This window comes from Copadichromis virginalis, linkage group LG4 (genome assembly GCF_057382275.1).
Source record: "Copadichromis virginalis isolate Kocher_CV1m ecotype Utaka linkage group LG4, C_Virginalis_male_GT1.1, whole genome shotgun sequence".
NCBI classification, from domain to species: domain Eukaryota; kingdom Metazoa; phylum Chordata; class Actinopteri; order Cichliformes; family Cichlidae; genus Copadichromis; species Copadichromis virginalis.
Genome location: NC_140621.1, coordinates 7,162,869 through 7,185,930, shown reverse-complemented (window position 1 = coordinate 7,185,930; position 23,062 = coordinate 7,162,869). Strand labels below are relative to the sequence as shown.

General features: G+C 40.8%; 1 protein-coding gene across 1 annotated transcript in view; it reads right to left on the bottom strand.

The window, feature by feature from the left end:
• Window positions 1–23,062, bottom strand: part of igf2bp1 (insulin-like growth factor 2 mRNA binding protein 1) — a 48,300-nt gene that overhangs the window by 6,935 nt on the left and 18,303 nt on the right. The window contains exons 3-14 of the mRNA XM_085453336.1: window positions 7,488–7,536; window positions 5,776–5,827; window positions 3,402–3,465; window positions 2,782–3,075; window positions 2,326–2,460; window positions 2,088–2,210; window positions 1,788–1,923; window positions 1,431–1,553; window positions 1,205–1,321; window positions 935–1,009; window positions 694–825; window positions 466–579 (exon numbers count right to left, since the gene is read on the bottom strand). Coding sequence (XP_085309462.1) covers window positions 466–579; window positions 694–825; window positions 935–1,009; window positions 1,205–1,321; window positions 1,431–1,553; window positions 1,788–1,923; window positions 2,088–2,210; window positions 2,326–2,460; window positions 2,782–3,075; window positions 3,402–3,465; window positions 5,776–5,827; window positions 7,488–7,536 — 1,414 coding nt within the window. The remainder of the gene's footprint in view (window positions 1–465; window positions 580–693; window positions 826–934; window positions 1,010–1,204; window positions 1,322–1,430; window positions 1,554–1,787; window positions 1,924–2,087; window positions 2,211–2,325; window positions 2,461–2,781; window positions 3,076–3,401; window positions 3,466–5,775; window positions 5,828–7,487; window positions 7,537–23,062) is intronic.

The following is a 23,062-nucleotide window of genomic DNA, read 5'->3' as shown; positions in this document are numbered from 1 at the left end:
ATCACATGCCATTGGCTACTTATAAATGCTAACATCTTTTTGGTAGCTAAGCTAACATAGCTTAGCATAGCGAGCATACAGTGCTGAATAAAATAAATATGACTAAGCCATGAATGTGTTATAATGTATGAGGTGTTAAATACGCAACAGGGCACTGAGTAACCATTAGCACCACCTAGATGTGAGTTCAAATTTCAACCAATCAGAGAGGTTTTTTTCTTTTTTTTCCATCATTGCTAATTAGAAGTGGTCACTGAATTTGTCTCACACTCACACTTTTTGGATTATGAGAGTCAAAGAAAAATACCTGCAAACAAAAACTGAGACCTAATTATGTGTCAAAACAATTAAAATGACACATTACAAAGGTCATTGTAGCAGTAGTGATACTTCATAGTTCATAACCATAGAACAGTTTGTTGAGAACATGATATATGAGCACATTACAAAACAGTAAAGGTGTACCTGGCTAGCATAGAAATGCCCATTGATCTTGACGATGACCTGGTCGTTTTCATCAGGTGTCTGTTCTCTGGGAACCACCACCTCAGCTGCTGTCAGGTTTTGCAGCTCGTTCACCTGGAGACACGAGACTTGGTTAGTGCGGCAGCAACAGTCCTTAATTAAAGCACCCTGATGTGCAGAATATGTTACTACTGGAAGTACACCAACGTATACGGTTTTGTGGCTTACCGTCTTGCCTCCCTTGCCAATCACTCTTCCTGCAGCAGCAGCTGCCATCTTGATGTGAGTCTCAAGTTTGACTTCTTCCTTTGGCCCAAAGAAGTTCTCTTCCTTCAGTTTGCCATAGATTCTGCCCTGAGCCTGGAGGAGAGGGCAAACAAAAGAAGGTTAACACTTTTCAACAACCAGTTGTTCCACCAACCAGGGATATTATCTCAAACAAAAGAGGTAAATGACTATCAGTGATTACCTTAAACTGAGCCTCAGGGGGTCCTGTCACAATCACCATCCTCATTTTGGAGTCTGGAGATTCAGCTGGTGCGATCTGAAGGAGATACAAGAAATACATTATTCAAATCTCAGTGTTTGGTTTGAGAAGTGTAAATGCTCTGTAGTCCTCACCATCTAGCAGTATTTGGAAAAGGAAATATTAGTATTTTCAAAATACCTTTCTGCAGATGCAAACAAAGTATTTTTCCCCTGAAAAGTGTTTACAAGATGCATCTGTTTATCAACACACCTTAATGGAGGCTCCAGCAAAGCGGCTCAGCTGTTTGATGTGCTGTCCTTTCTTTCCAATGATTGCTCCCACCGCCTGTGCTGGGATGTAAACATGGACCGTCTCCTGTTCTGGAGCCTGAAAAAAAAAACAAAGCCAAGAAAATCCCATTAAATAAATAGCAACAGTCTTTTAAAAAGAAAAAAGAAAGAAAACTATAATCAGCTGATCTCTCAGGTAATCTTACCCCAAAGCAGCCGTAGGGGGTGCCACCAACTGCATTTCCAGGTGGTGGTGGGGGCATATTGGAGGAAGAAGGGAAAAGGCCCAGAGCACCCAGGTTAAGGCCAGGGATCAGATGTGTCTGTTGCTGCAGAGAAGGACAGCGTAGGTAAGAAACCGCAATGACAGTTACAATAGGTGGGCTGGTTCTAGTGTTGAACCAACACAAAGAAAAAAAGCACATCTCTCGTACTTGTGCTGTACTACTGACATTATTTGAATACGATTCAAACAGCCTCGCCATCATATTGCTATCATAAGTTCACAGAGTTCAAAGTCCGTCGCTGGGCTCCCCTCCAGTTTTCTGTGAGCGTGCACTCACATTCATCGCTGCGATGTCGTTCTCGTAAGCCTCCCTGACCTTCTTCATGATCTCCACCTCAGCCTGACAGCAGGCTTCGATGGAGCCTTTAACTGTGATGGTTCTCTCTGGATTATACAGCGTCAGGTCCTGGAGACTGCACACAGAGACGGCACACGGCGAGGTGTTACTCACTGATGTGGCTCAACTAGAAATTTTATCTGCTCATGGGTGAGCTGCAGTGAGGCGTCTTTCTGTGCTTTAAATCAATAAATCATTCACCTCAGCTAATACACAACCACAAGTTGGTGTGTGTCTTACGGGGAAATGGTGATCTTTGTATCCGTGTCCTGCTCAATTTTCTTCAGGTTGCGTCCCTCTTTCCCAATCAGCCGCCCAACAAAGTTGTTGTGAGCCATGATCTTCAGAGGGACCTCATCAGCACTGCAAGTGGAACCCACTGTTATTTTCATGCTTGCTGCTAAAGAGAACTCATCAGCTCCAGGATCAGTTTTACTGCATTAGGTTGTTACCGTGCTGGATCACTATGATAACTTACGTCTTAGTGTCTTTGGCCTCCTGGTGCATGATGTCCAGGATCATGCGACAGGCAGCTGAGCAGCCCTCAGGGGTAGAGTGAATGCTGATGGGCTTCTCAGCAGCACCCGCATTCTCCTTGCGGTGGACGTCAATCCTGCAGCAACAGAAAGAAATGCACACATGGAATTGTGTATGTCAATTCTGACACAGGGAAAAAGCTCAAAAGCAGAGTTTTAAAATGTTAAAAAAAGCATTTTTTTAACAAGAACCAGAGTGTCTCGATACAGTTATGAAAGCAGATTTTTCTTTCTAAGAGCAATAGATATCAAACTTTTAAATTTGAGCATTTAAAATCATACATTTAATCTGGAGTGTTTAGGAAAAGGTTTCATATCAGAATGCTCTCATCCATCCATCAAACTATCTTACAGATCATACATTAAGTGTGAAATAAACCCATCACGCTGTTACCCACTTGCTCTGTGTCTGCTTGGTGATGTTACGAATGGTGGCTCCTTCCTTGCCGATGATTGCGCCAACGTACTGTGTGGGCACCAGCAGTCTCAGAGGGATGTCGGCATGTGGAGGTTTGGAGGGCATCCCAGAATTTGGGGACCCACCGCGGGGTCCGCCCCGGGGCCCGTAGCCAGGTCGCCGGCCGTTATCAGGCCCCCGCTGGCCTCCCTCCAGTTCAGAGGTTTCATCGGGGATGTAGGAGACACGCAGGGCATTGTTTTCAAACTGGTATCCATTCAGCTTCTGGATGGCTCTGAGGACCCAGCACAGCAGCAGTAAGTCATATTTACTTTGATTATCGACACGGCACAGTTTTAAGAGGTCACCGCGACAAACATATACATACACATATATATATATATATATATATATATATATATATATATATACACACAATACATAATTAATTAGAGCATAACAACAGACTCTTTGCAGGTAGATTTTGCAACAAATGCTACACAAAGTCATGATTCAACTTTTCACACACACCTTAGCGGTTTGTTATACACAAAATGGACCAAAATTCAAAAGACTGTGGAAAGAACAAGAGATGGAAAAATATTAAGATGAGCAACTTACTGCCTGGCTTGTTCGCGGGTTGCATAGGTAACATTAACCACTGCGGTCTCACTATCTGTGTTGACTGAAAGAAAGAAAAGAGGAAGTCTGAATACATTGTAACTTGTTTCATTACCAGGTTAAACAGCATCCTCGCTGACTGACTGATGTGTGTGACACATTAGTGCACGTCTCTCAGAGCGTTCTAGAGTGCACGTGTGCTTTTGTCATCAAAAACTACTTTTTCATGTGTATTCAATGACATATTTATTCCTTTATCACTGGTGGACATGGGTGATTACAAGCTCCTAGGTCAACATGGATATTTATCATTGGCAGAACTATACTTTTTGCACTAGCCTAACTGCATTTAAACAGGTAAGTTTGGCCACTTACAGTGTGATTGCACAAAAAACATTACATAAAGGGGTGAAAACACACATGAATCAGTCATTTACAGTGGTCCTTCACTATATCGCGGGTTGCTTCAAACGTTCCTTTTTGCTAAAGCATATAGTTGGATCAGGTGACCCTGAATCCTCCCTTAGTTATGCTGCAACAGGTTTAGTATTAACACTATATGTTAATAGACCTCTCTGCACTGAATCACACTTGTTATTAATCTCTGGCTCTCTCTGGCCGCCCCTCCCTGAGCCTGGTTCTGCCGGAGGTTTCTTCCTGTTAAAAGGAAGTTTTTCCTTCCTACTGTCGCCAAAGCGCTTACTCAAAGGGGGCCATCTGATTGTTGGGTTTTTCTCATTATGCATTATTGTAGGGTCTACCTTACAATATAGGGCACCTTGAGACAACTGTTGTGGTGATTTGGTGCTGTATAATTAAATAAAACTGAACCGAATAGAACAAAGTATCCACTTCATGTACTAGCTCATGTAACACATAGAAAGAAAACCACCCCCTTAATCATCACGGTCATGCACCATCTCTGCTCATCTGACAGCTACAGGAAGGTTCTTTGTGTTTTGCTACTACATTTAAAAAGCACATCACAGAGAGTTACGGTTCTCTTTAAAAACAACTAAACACCAAAATGGTTTAGAAGACAGAAGCCTTTTTGTGTACTCTAACTGAATGACTCAATCCTAGATATGCTCTCTAAAGCATGAATATTGGCACCCGCAGTCATTTCTGAACTTTTGGAATAACTCGAGTATCTCATCTTAAATCGTGGAAATAACAAGCATCCAAAAAAAGTGTCTGCAGTGAGTACAGGTGTAACTGTGCATCACTAACACATAGGTTAATGTTTTCATAATATGGCTGTAACTATAAGGTACTGTAGGTGAAGATCAGAATATATGTTACCAGCAGCTAATGCAGAAAGAGTTGCTGTGCTTTTTCCATGCACCACATACTCTAAGGTTTATGGATCAATAGCAGCTGTCTGGTCCAGGCTCAAATTGAATCAGTGATTAATATCCACAGTTAGCCAGTCGGTTATATGATACTGCCAGCATTTTCTACTTCTGTCCCATGGAGTACCTCAACAGTGACATTCCTGCTAGATCTACTTGTTCTCACTAATGTTCAAGAACTGATATAATAATAATAATAATAATAATAATAATAATAATATATATATTGGTAGTGTGCTTGAGAATTCAAAAAGTGATGATGCAGGGGTTTAATCTGTGTGGAAAGTGTTAACTGGATTTCTACATCATCATCATTAAAAAAAGAAGCTTTTCTCTTTGCCCACTTTTTAAACAATTGAAGCAAAGACTTGATTAATTACAATAATCAAGAGATCATTAACAATAACCTACCACTTTGATCAAATCACTGGTTTTCACACCACAACACTGAACGCTATCATGTAAAACGTGACAATCTGAATTAATCAAATATCTTTTGAGCATTGGATCATTGATAGGAACGCCCTGAGCTCTAGTAAAAATCTTTAAAAGATAATAGTAATTATTCATTTGAATAATTTATGGTGAAAATATAAAATAAATGGAACTGAACCAGTGGGTTTAAGATGAGGGCCAAGCGAAAGTATCTTGTGAATCCACGGTGCAGTGTTGAACACAGTCACCTTACATCATTGGTTGAGATTAGGAGCGACTGTAAAGTCTAAACTCTGATTTAACACCAGGTCAAAGAACTGTGCCAAATCAAACCTGCAAATACGCTGCAGAAACCTCTTTGCCAAAAGGTTTTTGGTGGTTCACTTTTCACCACAAACTTGCTCAGCTGAGCTGCAGTTACCAATGTGCTGCCACTAGGTGTCAGCAAAGCATTATGCTGTCCAACAATAGCGCAAAAGGAGAAGTTTAACTGCCAGATATTTTTATTTAATGACACATGTGGGAGATAAAAAACATAAGTAACAAGTACTAAAATAAAATGTGCTTCAAGTTTATTGAGATCTCACCTTGTTCACAGTTTTCTACGGTTCCACACTGGCCCAAGAGTCCATCCAGCACCTGATGGAGAGACGGAGAGAAGGGAACACTATAAAATCCCAGCACAAAACCATTTTAAGGAAATCCTAGACAATGTCATTCAATTCAAAACATCTTTTTGTTAGCACAAATGATTATTTCACAAACATATGTGTAGAGTAATATAAGACAGGCATTCACTTAAATAAGATATTTCATCATTTATGTGTTTGTTGACAGGTCTGCAAGCTCAGGAGCAAAAGACGCAATAAATGAAGAATAACACCACTCAGCTGGTCACTCTTTGACAACAAAATGACTTTGTTTTCATTTCTGTGAAAAATCAAGATAAATTTAGCAGAAAAAGATTGAGAGAGAAATAAAATGAGGCTGCTGGACAATCAGCTACAAATGTTAAACATGTAAATATAACCTGAGATCACACCAGTAATAACTGAGGAGATTTTAAAGGAAACGAGTCATCATGATTCCCCAACTCCACCCCAAAGACAGACGTTCACATATTTACACAAACTTAAAGCTCTAAATTTACCAGGATAAAGCTGAATTGTTTTTTTTCCCCTTTGAAATTTTTCAACTTAAATGTAACAGAAAACTATTAAACCCAACATACTTAATGAACTTTCATTATTTTACATTCATACATAGATGATGATGTCGTAAATGCCTGACCCCAAAAACTGTGATTCTAAGGTTAAATCATGCGCGCCTGTAAATTCTGGATGTTTATTAAGGTTGATTCAAGCACGTTTCAGTCAACTTTGCATTGAGACGTTGCCCTCACGTGGACAAAGGCAGAAGTCTGGCTCGTATTCACGCACACATATGCACATGCACACATGGAGCCACTCCCACAGGCGCTCGCTTGCCAGAAGAGGCAGACGGGTGTGCCACGCCCTCACAAAAACAATGAAAGTGCACAGAGCTACACACCAAATGTAGGGAACAGTGATCCTTCCACTTTCCATTCTTCTGTAGTCAGTCATGTTTGATGAATCAACAGATTTAAAGCCTAACAGGGGAAGAAAAGTCTGTAGTTTTGCCCTAAAAGTGCCTTCTGCACTCTTCTTTCCATTCCATTTCTGTTTGCATTATATACACACATATATATGCTTCAAGTCTCTACCAGAGGTCTGGGAGCCTGAGGGTTCGGCACAGTATCTTAGCTGTTCCTACGACTGCGCTCTTCTGCACAGAGATCTTAGATGTTCTTCCTGGGCTCTCCAGGAGCCACTTGCCTAGCTCATCCTATTCATGTAGCATTCCAACAGTGCCCTATTTTTGTCTCTTTCCCACCGATGCCTTCTTGCTCCAGTAGCCCACTTCTCATCAGGGTCACCTGACACAGACATTGTTAATCCGGGCATGTCTGAGGTAGGCTTGGTTAGCATGGGGTTAGTCTAGCCTAGGAATCTTACTTCATACAGATGCCCCAGTCGGGACTCGAACCTACGACTCCTGTTTCAATTTTTTTTTTTTTTTGCCAGACAGACCTGGAAAACCCATCTTGGATGGGAGAGAAAGTAGTGGCCATTTTGCACACACTGTTTCCCTTTTACCTGGGCAACAGTTTACACATAAGCAAGCAACGTATTTGTAATGTGATGTGGCCATCTGAAGTGTCAGCCATAAAATTTGTACGTTATAACCTTAAAAAAAAATAAAGGAAATGGGAACTAACCTCCCACTGCAGGTGAGGTGGAATGTTTCTGATCTGGAGTTTCCTGGTTCTGTGGAGAGAAGAAGATTTAAGGAAATATTAACGCTTTGCAAACAGAAAGAAGCTTTTAAAAGTTTCAAGAGAATGAAATAATGCTTGTGTGTGTGTGTGTGTGTGTGTGTGTGTGTGTGTGTGTGTGTGTGTGTGTGTGTGTGTGAGAGAGACTCAGAGATACAAGAGAGTGACAGGAAGAAGCAGCTGCTGAATGAAGCCAGAACGTGTCCTGAGTGACAAACAGGTGATGAAAGCAAGATAGCCTTTGGTCCAACACTAAACCGAAACAGTGCACCAACCTTCTTTGCTATTATTAGTTCAGATGAAGACGTTTATATCACTTAGAAACAAGCCCTGTGAGCTACAGATCTAAAGATGCACATTTGCTGTTCAACAGACTGGCGACCTGTCCAGGGTGTACCCTGCCTCCTGCCCTGCGACAGAGGGCATGGACCCTATTGGAAAAATGAGCCTAAACCAGCTGAGTGGTTAAGAAAATGGATGGAGGTGTGTACAGACTGACCGACAGTGTTCAGTTCACGACATTTGTGGCACCCAAAGTGGGGTAAAATGCACACACACGCACGCACGCACGCACGCACGCACACACACACACACACACACACACGCACACGCAGCTCTTAAATGATTTTCTATCATTTAAAGAAACCCAAGAACAGCGGAGAAACAAAGCCATTTCTAAGGCTGTGGGACTCCAGCGAACTATGATGACAGCTACTATCCACAAGTAGAGACAACTTGGAACAGTGGTGAACCTTCCCAGGAATAACAGACCAGCCAAAATGATTCCAAGTCTGCATCAATGTCTCATCCACACGTCAGTGGATGGAGCTTCACAATAAGACAAACCAAGTATTTTGAAACTACTGCCAACCATATTTTACAACAGTGGAAAATTAAACCAGAAGGAGACAGCATTGGTAAAACTAATTATGTGATTAAAGCAAGTTTGCAGCTAATAAACATGGCAATTTAACTGAAATACTAATTACAGTGAAGGTTTGAAATTCCATTCTGCAACGGTTTAGTTTTTCATCAATGACTCAATATTGACTCTGCCAAACTCACCTACATGCTATTTTCAAAACAAAGCTTTTTAAATCGTCTCTATCTGAACATGTCAGACTTGAGGTAGCCAGTTGGGAAATTCTCTGCATTTCTCATATAGATCTGTCCTATATCACCTCGACCTGAAGAGTAGCCACACCACCCACACACAATGAGAGAACCATAGTCCGACACATTTTCCCCTCGAATAAACCCATTTGTATCAGCTTTTTTAAAAATGTGTGAACAGATCTGGTTTTCCTGCCCACATCTCTTCTTTAACCAGTTCACCAGTGGATAGATTTCCACAGGCATGAACCTTCCCCCTCTGTGATGGTTCCTCATTTTCATCCTTACTCAAGACTACTCTATCTGCTACATCTTTCACTTTTAATGAAGCCGTTTATATTAAAGAATCATGCTAGTGGCATCTTTTAATGTTAGAATGGTTATTTTATTTGGCTAAGTAACTCAAAGACCTTTAGCCAATCATTCTTCTATCTTTACCGTCTTTAAGAACCATGCACCCCACCCAACTGAGCATCAATAGCTTTAAACGGCCAACCCCCATACTAAACGCCAGCCTAACCCCCCAGGAGGCTGGAGCACAGATGAATAGCCTTTTGTACATATAGAATACCTGACATCCTCCATCCATACTCCATTCCCCCACCTCACCAAAAAAGAAAGAAAAAACCCTTTTGATCCTCGATGAGCGCTTGGCTATCAGCTACGTCACCATCTCCAGCCCAAATAAATACTTTTTTTTTTGGACAGACCTGTCCAAATGTTACATGTTTAAACACCACCGACTACACCAAAGTTCAACTTTATCAACACATTAGCCCCTCATTATCCTTCCCGTTGTCATTCCAACCCATCACCCCCACAGACAAATATATCCCAACCCCCCATCAGGCCACGGCCACTGAACCTGTTTGACCTCTGGCGTCACCACCTGCCAACCAACAGCCTACACCATTGGCTGAAACCATGGCAACAAGTTAAGAATGGGCGGGAAAAGAAGATGGATGGGTGGGCGGATGGACAGCACAACAAAATGCGTCACATTTACTTATGTGCTACATCGCTCATCTGTTATATCTTTTCAGTTTTAAGTATCACCTTTTTTACTTACATGTGGGTTTGCCTGCCTTTGACATATCTGTTCAGCTGCTTCACAAAATTAAGATGTTATTTTTATAATATATGTTTTGTCATTAGGCAAAGTAGTGAAAACAATAATGCTGAACTAGACTGTTGTTAGCTACAGATATATGCATAAAAAAAAATAAAGTAAAGGCAATTTTAAGTGCACAAGACTAATTTAAGTGTCAAACTGCACAGCTTAAAATAAACATAAATTAACGAAACAAGAAAGAAATCTGCTTTGAGACGTCCCGCCCCCCCGCCCCGAGTCCGCGTTGATGCGCAAAGATGGAAACCCATTGTCAATGCAGCTTGAAAATGCCCAAGGTTGAATATAAAACCTGAAGGTGATGAGGTTCCCTCAGCTGTGAAGGCATTAAATCCAAGCTCTGCTCCAGTCCCCAGCAGGACAATGGAGCAAAGAGAAAGACAAGAAGAAAGGAAAGAAGCCAAAAAAAAATGAAAAGTGAGGTCCTCAAGGAGGTGGTGGAGGAGAGGAGAGAGGAAAAGGTCTTTGCTCTAGAGGGGGGGGGGGGTCAAAGGCCGAGGGTCAGAGCTCTTCAGATTAGCCTCCAATACCACAGTGAGGCAGGTCTGTGGGTGTAAACGTGACGTCCTACACTTTCACAGCAAAAAGTACAACAGGAACTCAATAACAATCCCGTTCTTGGATCCTTCTATGTCCCCCAAATGTCATCGTGTCCACCATCAAGGCAGCTATACACAAAATAGTTCCAACGCCTGTTCAGAGCTTCACTGATGATGTGAGAAGTATGCTGCTGGTTACAAGGCTACAAAGGGCAAACTAGTCGTCACAAAAGTATCTTTACTACTGCTTTACTCACTAACTAGATTGGGACCTTCTTACCTTTCTGAACTCTTAACTGGCGTCCTGCTAATAGATCGTTACAGTCAGTTGATCAGATACTTCTGGTACCAAGAAGCAGACGACAGCAGAGGAGACTGGGCCTTCTCCCTCTTCGAACTAGGACCTCGCCAACATTTCATCCAAGTGGTTTTAGTTATGCTTAATGAACTTTAGAGACGCTGTGTGTAATGGCACTGCAAGCAGCAGTGTTTCCTTTCATTTCATTTATGAAAGAAAGAGGCTCAGAGCTGAAAAATCAATGAAAACTGTCCCCAGCAGTCGAGTAGCACAAAACGCACATACATGTAATAACACACACAATCTAACATGGCAGCATTCAAAGCCACAAAGTGTAAAGTCACCCACAGTCAGGGCTGTGATGTGTGCATGCATGTGTTTCAACAGTGTTTTACTGCTCCCAGTGGGACTTTTCAGTGACACAAAAACATGTTTGACAGGTTTCACTGCCAACTCTTCCAGCAGAGCAAATAAAACCCAGATGACAAATGCTACTATTTTTACTTACTGAATAAGCATTTATATTAATGAGACATATTTGGAGAGTCTTAAGTGTAAAAAGAAAGGATACAAGGTCAAAGACCGAAGATTTTCAGCATGTGGGTTCAGAATGGTTTCTTGTCAAATCAAATCAAACAAAGTTTGGTTAAAGTCTGCAGATAACAAACCTTAGAATGAGTCCAATAAATATTAAGATGATGCAGCTGGACTGACCTCAGTCAAACAAATACTCCCAGTAATAGGAAAACTAAATGCATACAAATGGTGCCAATTACTCTACAAGTGCTCATCAATACATCTCAAAGTCTTTTATCTGCATTTTTTATTATTGAGCATTAACTGCTTTCTGCAGAGTGACCTCACCTACAATCACTCTACTAAACCACTAAACCACAAATGAGCCGAACAGGCTCAATAAACAAATCAAAAGACGCGAGTATGGCTTAAAGAAGCTTCTAGCAAGCTATGAGCCCCTTTGTCCCACTGTCGCACTTTGGCAACAGTGGGAAGGAAAAACTCCCTTTTAACAGGAAGAAACCTGTTAAAAGAAGAAACCTCCAGCAGAGAGGTCTGTTAACACATGATGAGTGAGAAAGGTGACTGCATTAACACCTGTGGCCACACAGGCCACAAGTTTGACTTCACCACAAGAAATTTCCTAAACACTTTTCAATTGCAGCTCACAAACAACTTTAAATGTCTGTCATCTGGATGAGACATCAAACAGCCACAGTTCTCTTCTCTAGCACTAACACAACATACATTTTTAGGTTTAACAGCAGCCAACAATTCCACTTTTTCTTTTTGGGAATTTCCAAATGGAGATCGCAAGTGCCAAAAGTTCCCCTAAAAGAAATGCTTCTGAATCTTTCTATTCGCCATTTTAATTCACATTTTTAAAAATTGAAACCTTAAAACTCATGCATTCATGTATTTAATTTCAAGTCTAACTTAAAATGATAATCAAAAATCTTACAATTTCAAAAGTGTTAAAGGAAATGAATGTGAGAAATAGTCAGAAACGAAAACCTGGAAAATTATTATGGTTTAAAATAAAAACAGCTAAATTATACAAACTGGAACATCTTTGCACTTTATTTAGCCAATAACGACACTCACTGCTTTGTTTGTACCTTTCATTATTAGCGACCGCGGTGGCTAACTTTCACAGAACTGAACATTTATTTTTTTGTGGGTCTAAACAAGCGCGACTCTTTTTCCAGACAGAGATATGCTGTAATTAAGCTAACTAGCTGTAGCCTTATTGTACAAAATAAATCTCTTTAATATGTGACTGAATTTATTTTTTGGCTAGGTGTGTAACCACTGATTGGCAAAGCCCATGAACACAATTTGAGACCATTGTGTAGAGAGAAGTCATTACCTGCTTCCATTACAAAACCCTTACAACACTCAAATATCCCCTAGCAAGAAGCAAAGCTGGTTGCTGGCACAAGGGCACAGAAGTGCAGGGGGTTAATATTTTATAAGAGCTATCTGGCCGGCTTAAAATCGTGGATGAATATTTTATCGCTAACAGTGAGGAGTGAGAGGATGATGGCGACCAAACACCATGGCCCAATCTGCCCACCAACGTTGTCACCGGCCAAAGACCCATCGTCCAGTCCCACCTGTACATCCATCAGTTAGATGGAGACCATCCTTTCTCTGCCCGGTTACCCTTCAAAGACAGTGCTCCTCAAAGCGCTGAGCTGGCAGGTTAAATAGACGCGGAATGACCATCGATGGTCAGGTGAGATAAAGAAAAGGTGGATCGGCCTTTGAATTTAAAAATCTGGTTCATCATAAATTCACTTAAACACAATAACCTCACAGACTGCAATGAGAAAACAGTCACAGTGGGCTATTTTCAGTCTTTATTAAGCAAACAAGTGGTGCTTCCTTTTGAAGAGCCTTCATATTTTTCCAGAACTTTTCGAGCGATATGCCAAAGCCAGTAGAATGAAAATCTGCTCTCCGGTAAATCTCGTTTGCCTCACTGTGGGTGTGGAAAACCAGGCCCAGGTGTGTCTCATCCTTTTCTTCCATACGTATTCCCACTCCTTTCTACATCTCTGTATGTTTCCTCCTTCCTCCATGCCCTGGAGTTTTCCCCAGGGCTGCAGGCCGGAGTGACAGTTTCAGTAGAAGTAACTTTAGATGCATGAAAGCTTTAAATAGACAGTACAAACCTGAGGAGGAAGGAGGAAACTGAGCAAGAGGTGGTGGGAATAGGGGAGAGGGAGGAAAAGAACGGGTGGGTGGGGGGTGGTGCAATGTAAGGAGAATAAAGCCGTAGCCTGTCCGTGCTAGATAGAAGAGACAAGTGAAGCATATCAGTCAGTGGAAAGGATCGTCACCTACCAGCTGGAAATATGTGTTAATGCACAGGTGTGGAAAAGAACTGTAAAAGAAAAGAAGGGAACATCTCCTAAAGAGTAAATCCACGTGGAATTACAGAAGGCAGAAAACCGCATGCTCTCAATGGGTTCATGATGTCTGGCAATTTAACGGTGTGTAAACAATAAGTTAGTTACTGATTTTGTTTTCCAAATAAGTAAGCAAACCCACGATGAGTACCACTCCCCATCTTCAGCATATTTGGAAGCTGAATCCAGTCTGTTACATCTGTGAACTTCTCTTCTCTAAAATACCAAGTCAGCATTTTTTTCTAATAAATAAAAAACAAACAATATTGTGCAAAATTAAACACAGACCTGGAGAACTGTCCAGGTCTGAGAACATAACTGTCACCATTTCTGGATTTGCCTGGATTTATAGGGGAAAAGCTGTTTCCCTCACCGACAGCACTCTCATTGGTCCATCAACACCCAGTTCCACAACTTAAATCTAAGTCCAGCGCGAGCTTTGTGGAGGAAGCCGACGGTGCAACAGCTACATGCGAAGGTGCACAATATGTGTGTGTTACTCGTAAATATCCCCGACTTATAATAACAGAGTTATTAACTTTGGTTAATTAATATGCAAAAACTTTGCTGAAAACTGAAAATAACCTTTAACCAAAAAAACCCCAAAACATTTATTTCTTACTTTTATTTCTTTATTCCCTTTTACACTTTTCACATACTCATGAGACAAGAACAGAATAAAAGAGAGAAAACTGAAAAACAACTGATTCACTGCCTGTGAGAACTTTGAATTTAACGTGTTGGCGAGAGAGGCCTCCGTTTGGGAATTCCTTTAGGTTAAAAAGGGGGGAGGGTGTAGCAGTAGGCTACGGGTCAAAGTTCAGGCTCTGTTCGCCACTCTGACCCCGCCCGCTGCTCGTGCGGTAGGTCTCCATTTTGGAGAGGCGAGGGTCTCCATTTTGAGAAGTTGAATTGCGCCTCGCTGTTTAGGTGGGCCGTTTGTATTTGAGGTCTATAGGCACAGCTTCCATCTCAGGGTTAGGCCTGTGACATTGTTACCGTGGACAAACTTACCAAATCAGACTTTTTAAATTATTTAATATTCAACGTGTGCCGTTTATATAGGTGTGATTCAGCCTCTGTGAAAACGAGTTAGCCCGTTACGCTTAAAATAATCCCTGCGTTTAACATTCGTCTAAACCTTGGTTTTGTATTTAAAATTATATTATTAATAATAATCACATGAGCTGTTGGCGTTTCAGCACCTCCACCAGCTCTCCCCTCTGCGCCTCCGCCCCTCCTCCTCTTCTCGCCATTTTGTGTTCCTATAGCCGTGTCATATAACCATTGTACCAGGCGGAGGAACTGCGGCCCCACAGCCAAGCAGTGGCGTTAACCTATAGTAGGAAATGCAGTCTGCGCAGTGATACAGGCGGGATCAGGGAGTAACCTCGCGTGTTACACTGTTGCACAGTTTATCAGAAAGCGGTCACCTATTGATAAACGGGAGACGAGGCCGGAGACGGAGGTGCTCCTCATGTTCAGATTGTAAGGTCACATGTCTGTGCGCCATTCCTGCTGATTGTAATAAAGTCTCCACGGATAACCCGCGACGTGGAGACAAAACACACGTTGGCGTTGTTGTCGAGTTAGAGAGCTTTACGGTCCGCCCTGAAATGGTATCCAGCATAAACACAGGTGTTAGAAAGCCAGGTTTGCGGCTTCAATAGAAAAGCATATTCCTTCCTTGTATTCCCCCCCACACACAAATAATACTATAGACTACATACATGTGAGAACCAGTCATCGGCCATGTTGACCAGGCAACGCCCATTTACTACAATGAATGTGCAGTCACATGAGAGGAGGAGGGCGAGGAGCCCACATACGCCATTACATGAACATGGGATCATGCAGGCGATGTGTTGGGTTGTGGGCTTCTTCATACGTCTGTTTTATCTCTCAGCTACCACCATAACAGTTGATTCAGTCCTGTTATAAGCTGTACAGTTGAGTAATATTTAAAACACGGCTGTGGTGTGAGTACGGTTCACCCCTTTAACACATCCCTCCGCGAGGTGCCTTACTCTCAGTCTCCGCATACTGTCGGAGATAAGTCCGCCACGAAATGTTTACGGGAACTAATATGCAGGCCGGGAGTGCGTGCAGACACCGATCTCGTCTTAATCACCTGAACATAGGGATTCACTGTGAGCGCGCGCGAACGCTCTGCTTCCCCTCCACGCGCAGCCTGTGTAGTGGGGAACGCGCATGTCCATTCACAAAGTGCTTAAAAACTACTCTGAAGTTACTCCAGCGGCGCGAGGGAGGAGGGGGCTAACAGCCTTCTATAGAATGTGTGCCACGAGTGCTCGCGGCTGATATAGCGGACACGTTTGGGGGTTGTTGTTCGGGTTTGTGTGGCCGCGAGGATTGGAGAAACAAAAAGTGTCGGCTTCTGTTTGCTTTTTGCAGCCGACAGCAACGATTAAACTCCAACCTGAGTAAAAGTTGTAGAGGGTTTTTTTAAGGTCCCGAATGAACGCTTCGAGTTTAACACTTAAAAGAACGAGCCGCTGTATGACCGCATCTCTACATTTTTTATTTTTTCGTAGCTCAACCGACAAAGTTGTGATGCGGCTGAAAACAGATTAATGTCACGTAGAGCCACGTTCTCGGGTTTAATTTGAACACGAGGAACAACTCAATAATATGACAATATTAAATTACTGTAACATGGCGAGTTTTCTCTGTTACTGTAGGGTCTTTACAATATAAAGCGCCTTGAGGTGACTGTAGTTGTGATATATGAGTGAACCGCCATGTTAACCTGATAACGGCAGGCTGTTGCTCATAACATGTATTTTAATGACAGGAGACGGTCGGGAAAATATTGAAAGATTTGAACAATAGTTCTTGGACCAATTAAAGACATTTAACTCCAACAAAAATCTTGGTTAAAGAATCAAGAAGAATGTTACCATCTAAATCCAATTACTACATTTTTCTGATTTTTGGTAGCTTTATTTCTTGAAAAAAAGTAACAGGCAAATATTTTTACTGTTTCCAGTTTCTTTACGTTTTATAACAAATGTGTTGCAAAACAGTCAGAAGGAAAAAGGAATAATTAAGATTCCCTGCAGACAAGAGAACAAAATGAGAGTAAAGGCCTGCCTATTTTTCACCTGCAAACAGCAAACAAACAGTTTTAATGTCAACTCACAAACTGGTTTTAAGTACGGTTTTTTTGTTCATGTTGGATCCCCTCACCTCTACAAAATAAACAACATGAGCTGATGATGTTACAAAGAAAGCCAAGTTTACATTATTTTAAAGGAAAAAAATAAAAGGTCTAAAACTAGGGCACACTTCTGTGAACCAGAGATAACAAATACCAAAATCGAATATTAGAATTTAAGGATTCACTTTGCTCTTCACATATTTATTTTAACTTGTCAAATGTTTATGATTTAAAAATAATAATAATAATAATAATTGAGCAATATTTAAGGTGGAATTTCAGGGAAAGCTGAAAATGGGACGCATGAATATGAAGGGAAAAAATTAATACTTTGAGGAAAAATTGTGTTATAATCTTTTAGAAGAGTAGGTCTTAGTATTTTATAAACAGACAGATTCTTTCTTCATAACATGTCTCTCAACAAAAATACAGAGTCCAGCCCATTCATCCTGTCACAGTCAGCAGGGAACTAAAGAAAAAAGCCATCAGCTGATTTTTAACATTGCAGCTTTCTATACTGTCTAAACATACAGTCAAACATTGTGCAGAAAAAACGAGTGAAAGCGACACATGATTGTTTGATTTGTTACACTGGTTTCAGCTGTGAAGGTAAAGCACTGTTGAGCGAGAACTTCGGGATTCAGTTTTTTTTCAACAGCATTAATCTTCTGTCATAAAATAATGAAACGAGAGTGCGTCTGCGCATTTAGGAACTTCAACAAGCTTCCAGATTTTACTCTCTCCACAGACTTTTATCGAGTCATTTGTGCAGCTGTGTCTGGGTAAGAACACAGAGCTTTTTCTTACTGTTCATTAAAGAATATTTGTCAGGACAATAATTCTGGTCCAGAACTGGAAGACTTCAAACACATAAAACACAAACACTCCACATATTCATTCCTTAAAGGCAACACAGCCATCATATGTCCAGAAAACGGACTCTTCTTATGTTAATATTTTAGAGACAGAAACAACAAGTTACCAAGTTTTGCATTTTTGTAAGGATTTATTTCGTGGACAGCAAACAGAAAGTGGACGAGGGCCCAGCTTCTGCCTCTCCCCGCTTCAAAAACAAAATGGGGGAGAAGGAGTAAGAAGGGAGGGGAGTTCCTGCTTTGTCTTGAGAGAGAGACAGCGAGTGAGAGAGAGAGAGTGATGTCAGCCTCTGCTTTGTTTTGAATCTGTGAGGAACAGGGTGGGGCCAAGAGTAGCCTATAGAAAAGCAGCAAGAAAAGGGGCCCGTCTGCTCACCGCCCACACACACACACAGACAATTTTTTTTTTAATTAAAAAAAAAAATTTGTGTATGTTATATACATATATATATTATATACACTAACACGAACTACACACTTCTCCTGTCTCACCGCCTTGGATTTCCTTCCTTGAGTTTCCAGCTTTGAACAGCAGAGGGCCGAGTGAGTCATCGAGCTCCTCACTGCTGTTCAGACCTCAGTGAAACAAGTTTCTATAGCATAGCCAGCAAAACACTGACAACGTGGAGTTGAGTTCATATTGAGATGAGAATTTTAGGTCTGTGGTCACTGCAATGAGCAGTTCAGGGAGAAAAAAGGAGAAAACTAATCAAGAATATCAACATAAATATATTACAACTGCAAACTGTACTGCAATAAACATAGTAATGACAAAACACATCGTTATCATACTTTCACAGGAATAAAATCCCTGGTTTTGCGTCCCCACACTGTTAACATTTGCATGCAGCACGGCTCACCCAGACGTGACTGTGGTGCTCAGCAGATTGTGTCTGACAAACATGACAGCAGTAAGAGTTCAGAGTGCAAACAAATCTTTCAAACTGTTTTCCCACAACATCAAAGCTCAGTCCTTAGACTCAACTTTATTTTTTAAACGTGACAGATAATTAACAACACTTTACATGTACTGAATTTAAATATTTAAATATTACCAAAGCTTTCAATTTAACTCCCTTGTTGTTTTAATAAAAATAATAATAATCATTATTATTATTATTATAACAAATAATAATAACACATAACAACATTATAATAACTGTTTTTAATGATATTTTGTTTTGAATTTTTGTTTTATCACAATTTTTAAGCCAAGTAAAGTTTAATCTGAAAATAAAAGAGAAACTCTTCACCCAGTTTTAACTAAATAACCTCTCCCTTTGTGTGCAAATATTATCCAGGCTCAGATGTGTAATTAAGTTTCTCGTGTACAAACTAAGTCATGCTTCATAAATCCAGGTGTAAAACAGTAAAGTGTAAACAGAGCTTCAGCGAGCACGGTGGGAAAAAGGAAAAATTGCTGCACACACAATGTTTTGCAGAGTGACACCTAATCGTCACTATGAAACACTTTTTAAAATATTATTGTGAAACATGAGGGGAGCTTTCATTCCAACTTTATTTAAACCACTTGTCTTCATGTTGTATTTCATACAAACCTTATCTGGTAGCAAACAGCTACATCAGATTTAAGTGAATGAAAAGGATTTGTAAAAATACAAATTCATGCTGCAAATGTAACAAAACCCAGCTGCATTAATTAGGCAGTGTACTCAAAAATAAAATAAAATAAGAAAAGCAACATGTGAGATTTTTAAAACAATTTTAAAATGAATAAATATGCAGGAAAATACTAATGAAATAACTAACACAAATTAGAAAATGCATACACATCTTCTATAACATTATCACAGATTTCTTTCATTTAAAAATAATTTTAAGAGGAAAAAAACAAACAAACGTTTTTTCTCATCTTAAAATGAAAGCCAGTCCAGTCAAGAACAAAGACATGAAGATGGTAAACATTCATCATCATAACACTGTAAAGTTTATGGCAGGAGCCTGGCAGTGGCTGTCGTCACATCACTTAGTCTGAGTCTGCCAGCCGTTTCCCTGCTAACTCATTACCAACACAATGAAGATCATCTCTCATACACCTCGCCTGAGACTCCCTAAGCTTTACCATCACATGCTGCTGAAATGCAGAGCCAATAAATACGCTCTCGTAGTGCCCATGAACATGGCAACTCTCCATCACCCTGACAGAAGAACTGAAGCCTGCTTGATTTAGTTTCAGAATAACAGACGACACTGTGCAGCGACTCTGACCTGTGCAGACCCCTCAAACTCTCACAGTATCTTCTCGAAGGTTCTCACCCAACATCACAGCATACAACCGTGGCACCTCCTTCCACATACACACATGCCTCAGCACCACGTGAGCTAGTGCAGTGGATGTGATATGGCACACCCCCAGACTTGCACACACCCACTTCAGTGAAGGGAGGAGGGAGAGAGGCATAGCACACTTTTATTGCTGGGGGAGGGGTTTCCTCTTTCTTTCTCTATCAGTCCTTCTTCTTCCCTCTGCAGCTCATGTGTGTGCGAGTGTGCATATGCATGTGCGCGGCCACACCGCATGCCTGTCTGTCAGACATGTGACCAGCAGGCATAGCTTCTATTTTAACTCTGAGAACGGCAGATTGAAAGGAGAAAGAAGAGCAAAGTTGACAGAAAGCAATCAAAATCTATAATGTGGCTCAGGAAAAAGCTTTATGTATTTCAGTTCATTTAACGTTCATTCAGAGGCAATGCATTTAAAACTGAACTAACATTTATACTCAAGTTCCCACAAAGTGATGTCCAGAAACCCTCAGGGTTAAGAGTTCACCCAGATTTATGTGTCCACAGCAGGGATCAAGCCACAGGATGATTCGATAAATCACAGTGTTGACACATCAAAAGCGAGATGATCACAAATCCCCACCGTCATCCTTTGGACAATGAAGCCTGGACTACTACTACTACTAAATCCCTCTTCCCCTGACTGTCAGCCACGAGTTGCTGCTGCAGTTTGGAGCAATACTGCAGAAAACACTAGTGGATTTGACCAAATGTTGGCTTCTCAGAGTTCCTAAGCCCAGTGGTCCCCAACCCCCGGGCCTCGGACCGGCACTGGGCCGCGAGAGTTGAGGCTCAGGTGTGAAATGTATGGTTTTCAGGGTTTTTATCGGTTTTCAGCGTTATTTTGTTATCGTTATGATAACTGTGATAGTGATATTTTATTCCTTTTGCAGTCATTTATTCCTGTTTGTGGCAGGGACAAATGTCATAGTAACAGTGTGTCAAGCACAAAAGGTTTTCAGCTCTTCATCATGTCTTTAACCATTTATTTATGCACATTATTGGCCAAAAGATTGGTTAGTGTCATCCCATTTGCTGATATTAGTCAACAAAAAAGTTGCTGATACAGAATTTCTGCACTGATGCTGATTGGTGGATACCTAGGATAAATTTATAGGTCGTAAACCTCGACACAGAATCACGATTTACACACACAAAAATAAAAACAAAACAAAACAAAAAAAACAATCCTTCTCCCAAGGACAATGGCTTTTGCTTTTGCCTGCTCTTTATTCCTTTCACTCTGAATGCGATGAACCCAGCACTCGTGCAGATTCTCAGCAGTGGAAACTCAAGTCGCAGACAGACAGACATAGTGAAGCCATGTTGGACACAGTCAGTGAGTCACATTAAAAGGTTGCTAGTTTAGCTCAGTGGGTAACATATGTCGCATTGATAGACAGAGTAGGCCCAGGTTCGAGTCCCACCCACCCCTTTGCTGCACATCTTCCCTCCCCCTCTCTGTTTTCCTGTCTATCCACACTGTCTCTATCCAATAAAGGCTAAAAGGCAAAAAAAAAAAAAAAAAAAACCTTAAAAAAACAAAACAAAACACTGAAATTTAAAAACCATTGTTCTGAGTCTAAATATAGACCGAGCAGCCCGTCAACGCATTTTGCTGATCAAAGGCAAAAGAGTTGCCTGCAACGCATTTATGTGGCACGAACATTCATCCGAAGAGAGCATTTCAACAACTTTTGCAAATTATGCTCAATTTCACACAGAAATTAATCAAGTGAAGAAGCAGAAAGAGTGAAACGTTTTAACATCTTACAACATTCCAGGAATTAGTCAAATTGCATGGCCCCTGACAAGCAAACACTTAGTGACAGTGGAGAAGAAGAACTATGGGCAGAAATCTGTGCCATCAGAAACTGAATTTGAAAAAGTTAAATTTGAATTTTAATGGCTCGGATTGAATCTGAATTGTAACTTGAATAAATGCTTTTAAAAACTGAATATGAATTAGCCTAATTTGAAATTCAATTTATTGGTTTGAAAATGATCAACATTAAATTGAATTTTATATTCTGAAAATGAATTTATTTGCTTTGAAACTGTATTTTATCCTTTAAAAGTTTAGCTCTCGAATAATCTCAGATTCACTTCACACCATTCAGTTTCAGTTCTACAATTCAGTTTTTTGGGACTTACACCCGGTTCCGGTTCAAGAGTAATGAGCGCAGATTAATAGAACTACGTTTTACTAGCGGACCGAAAGTGTTACTGACGGGAATCTACAGCATCTTGAGCTGAATTAAGACTTCAGAAGTCATTCGTCATGTCGAATGACCAGCGGATAAACTCTCAGGTTGGTAATAAATGTATTACATGTACATGTATTACTGTAGCTGCCTCCACCAGTGTGTGAATGTGAGAGTGAATGAATAGTGGCATTGTAAAGCACTTTGGGTGCCTTGAAAAGTGCTATATAAATCCAATCCATTATAAGAACAAGCGTCACGTTAACAAATGATAGCCGTACGGTAACTTTTATGCTTCTTGTAGCTGTTAGCTAAAGACGCCAATTTAGCCTAGTTTGCCCTGAATTCAGCTTTGACAAACAAATATGATCGACTGCCCAAACCTTTGTATTTTAGCTTTATTTATGTCTTACACAGCATCCCAACTCTTTAGCTAACTTAATAACTTTAGCTAAAGTGAATAGTTAGTCTAATTCATTAGTGCAGCATTACTGGATCACCTCTGAAGTGATATATATACAACTATCACTGAAACAGCAAACTTTGTAAATAAACAAACAACACTTCTCATTCTCTAAACGTTTGGCCACAGCTGTAGATTACACTATCAGTGCTTGTTCACTCTTGACAATAATTACATTTCTTTTTTTTCCTCTCTTTTATTTTTTTCTTATCTGTGTGAGCACCTGTGTGTACACCTGTGAGCATGAGCGCGCTTGTATTTAAAAGGTTCCTTCATGTAATGATCTGCTAGAGGGTGTGGGGGAGCCACAGCCCCGTCCTCCAGGGCATGAAGCAGGTATGGAGGAGATCAAAACTCCAGACATCCAGAGGCCCTCAGAACACAAGAGACCAAGATGTTAAAAGATGTCCCCAGAGAGGTGGCGTCTGATACCCAACCTGACATATGGACACAGACATACAGGCACACACAGATACAGACAT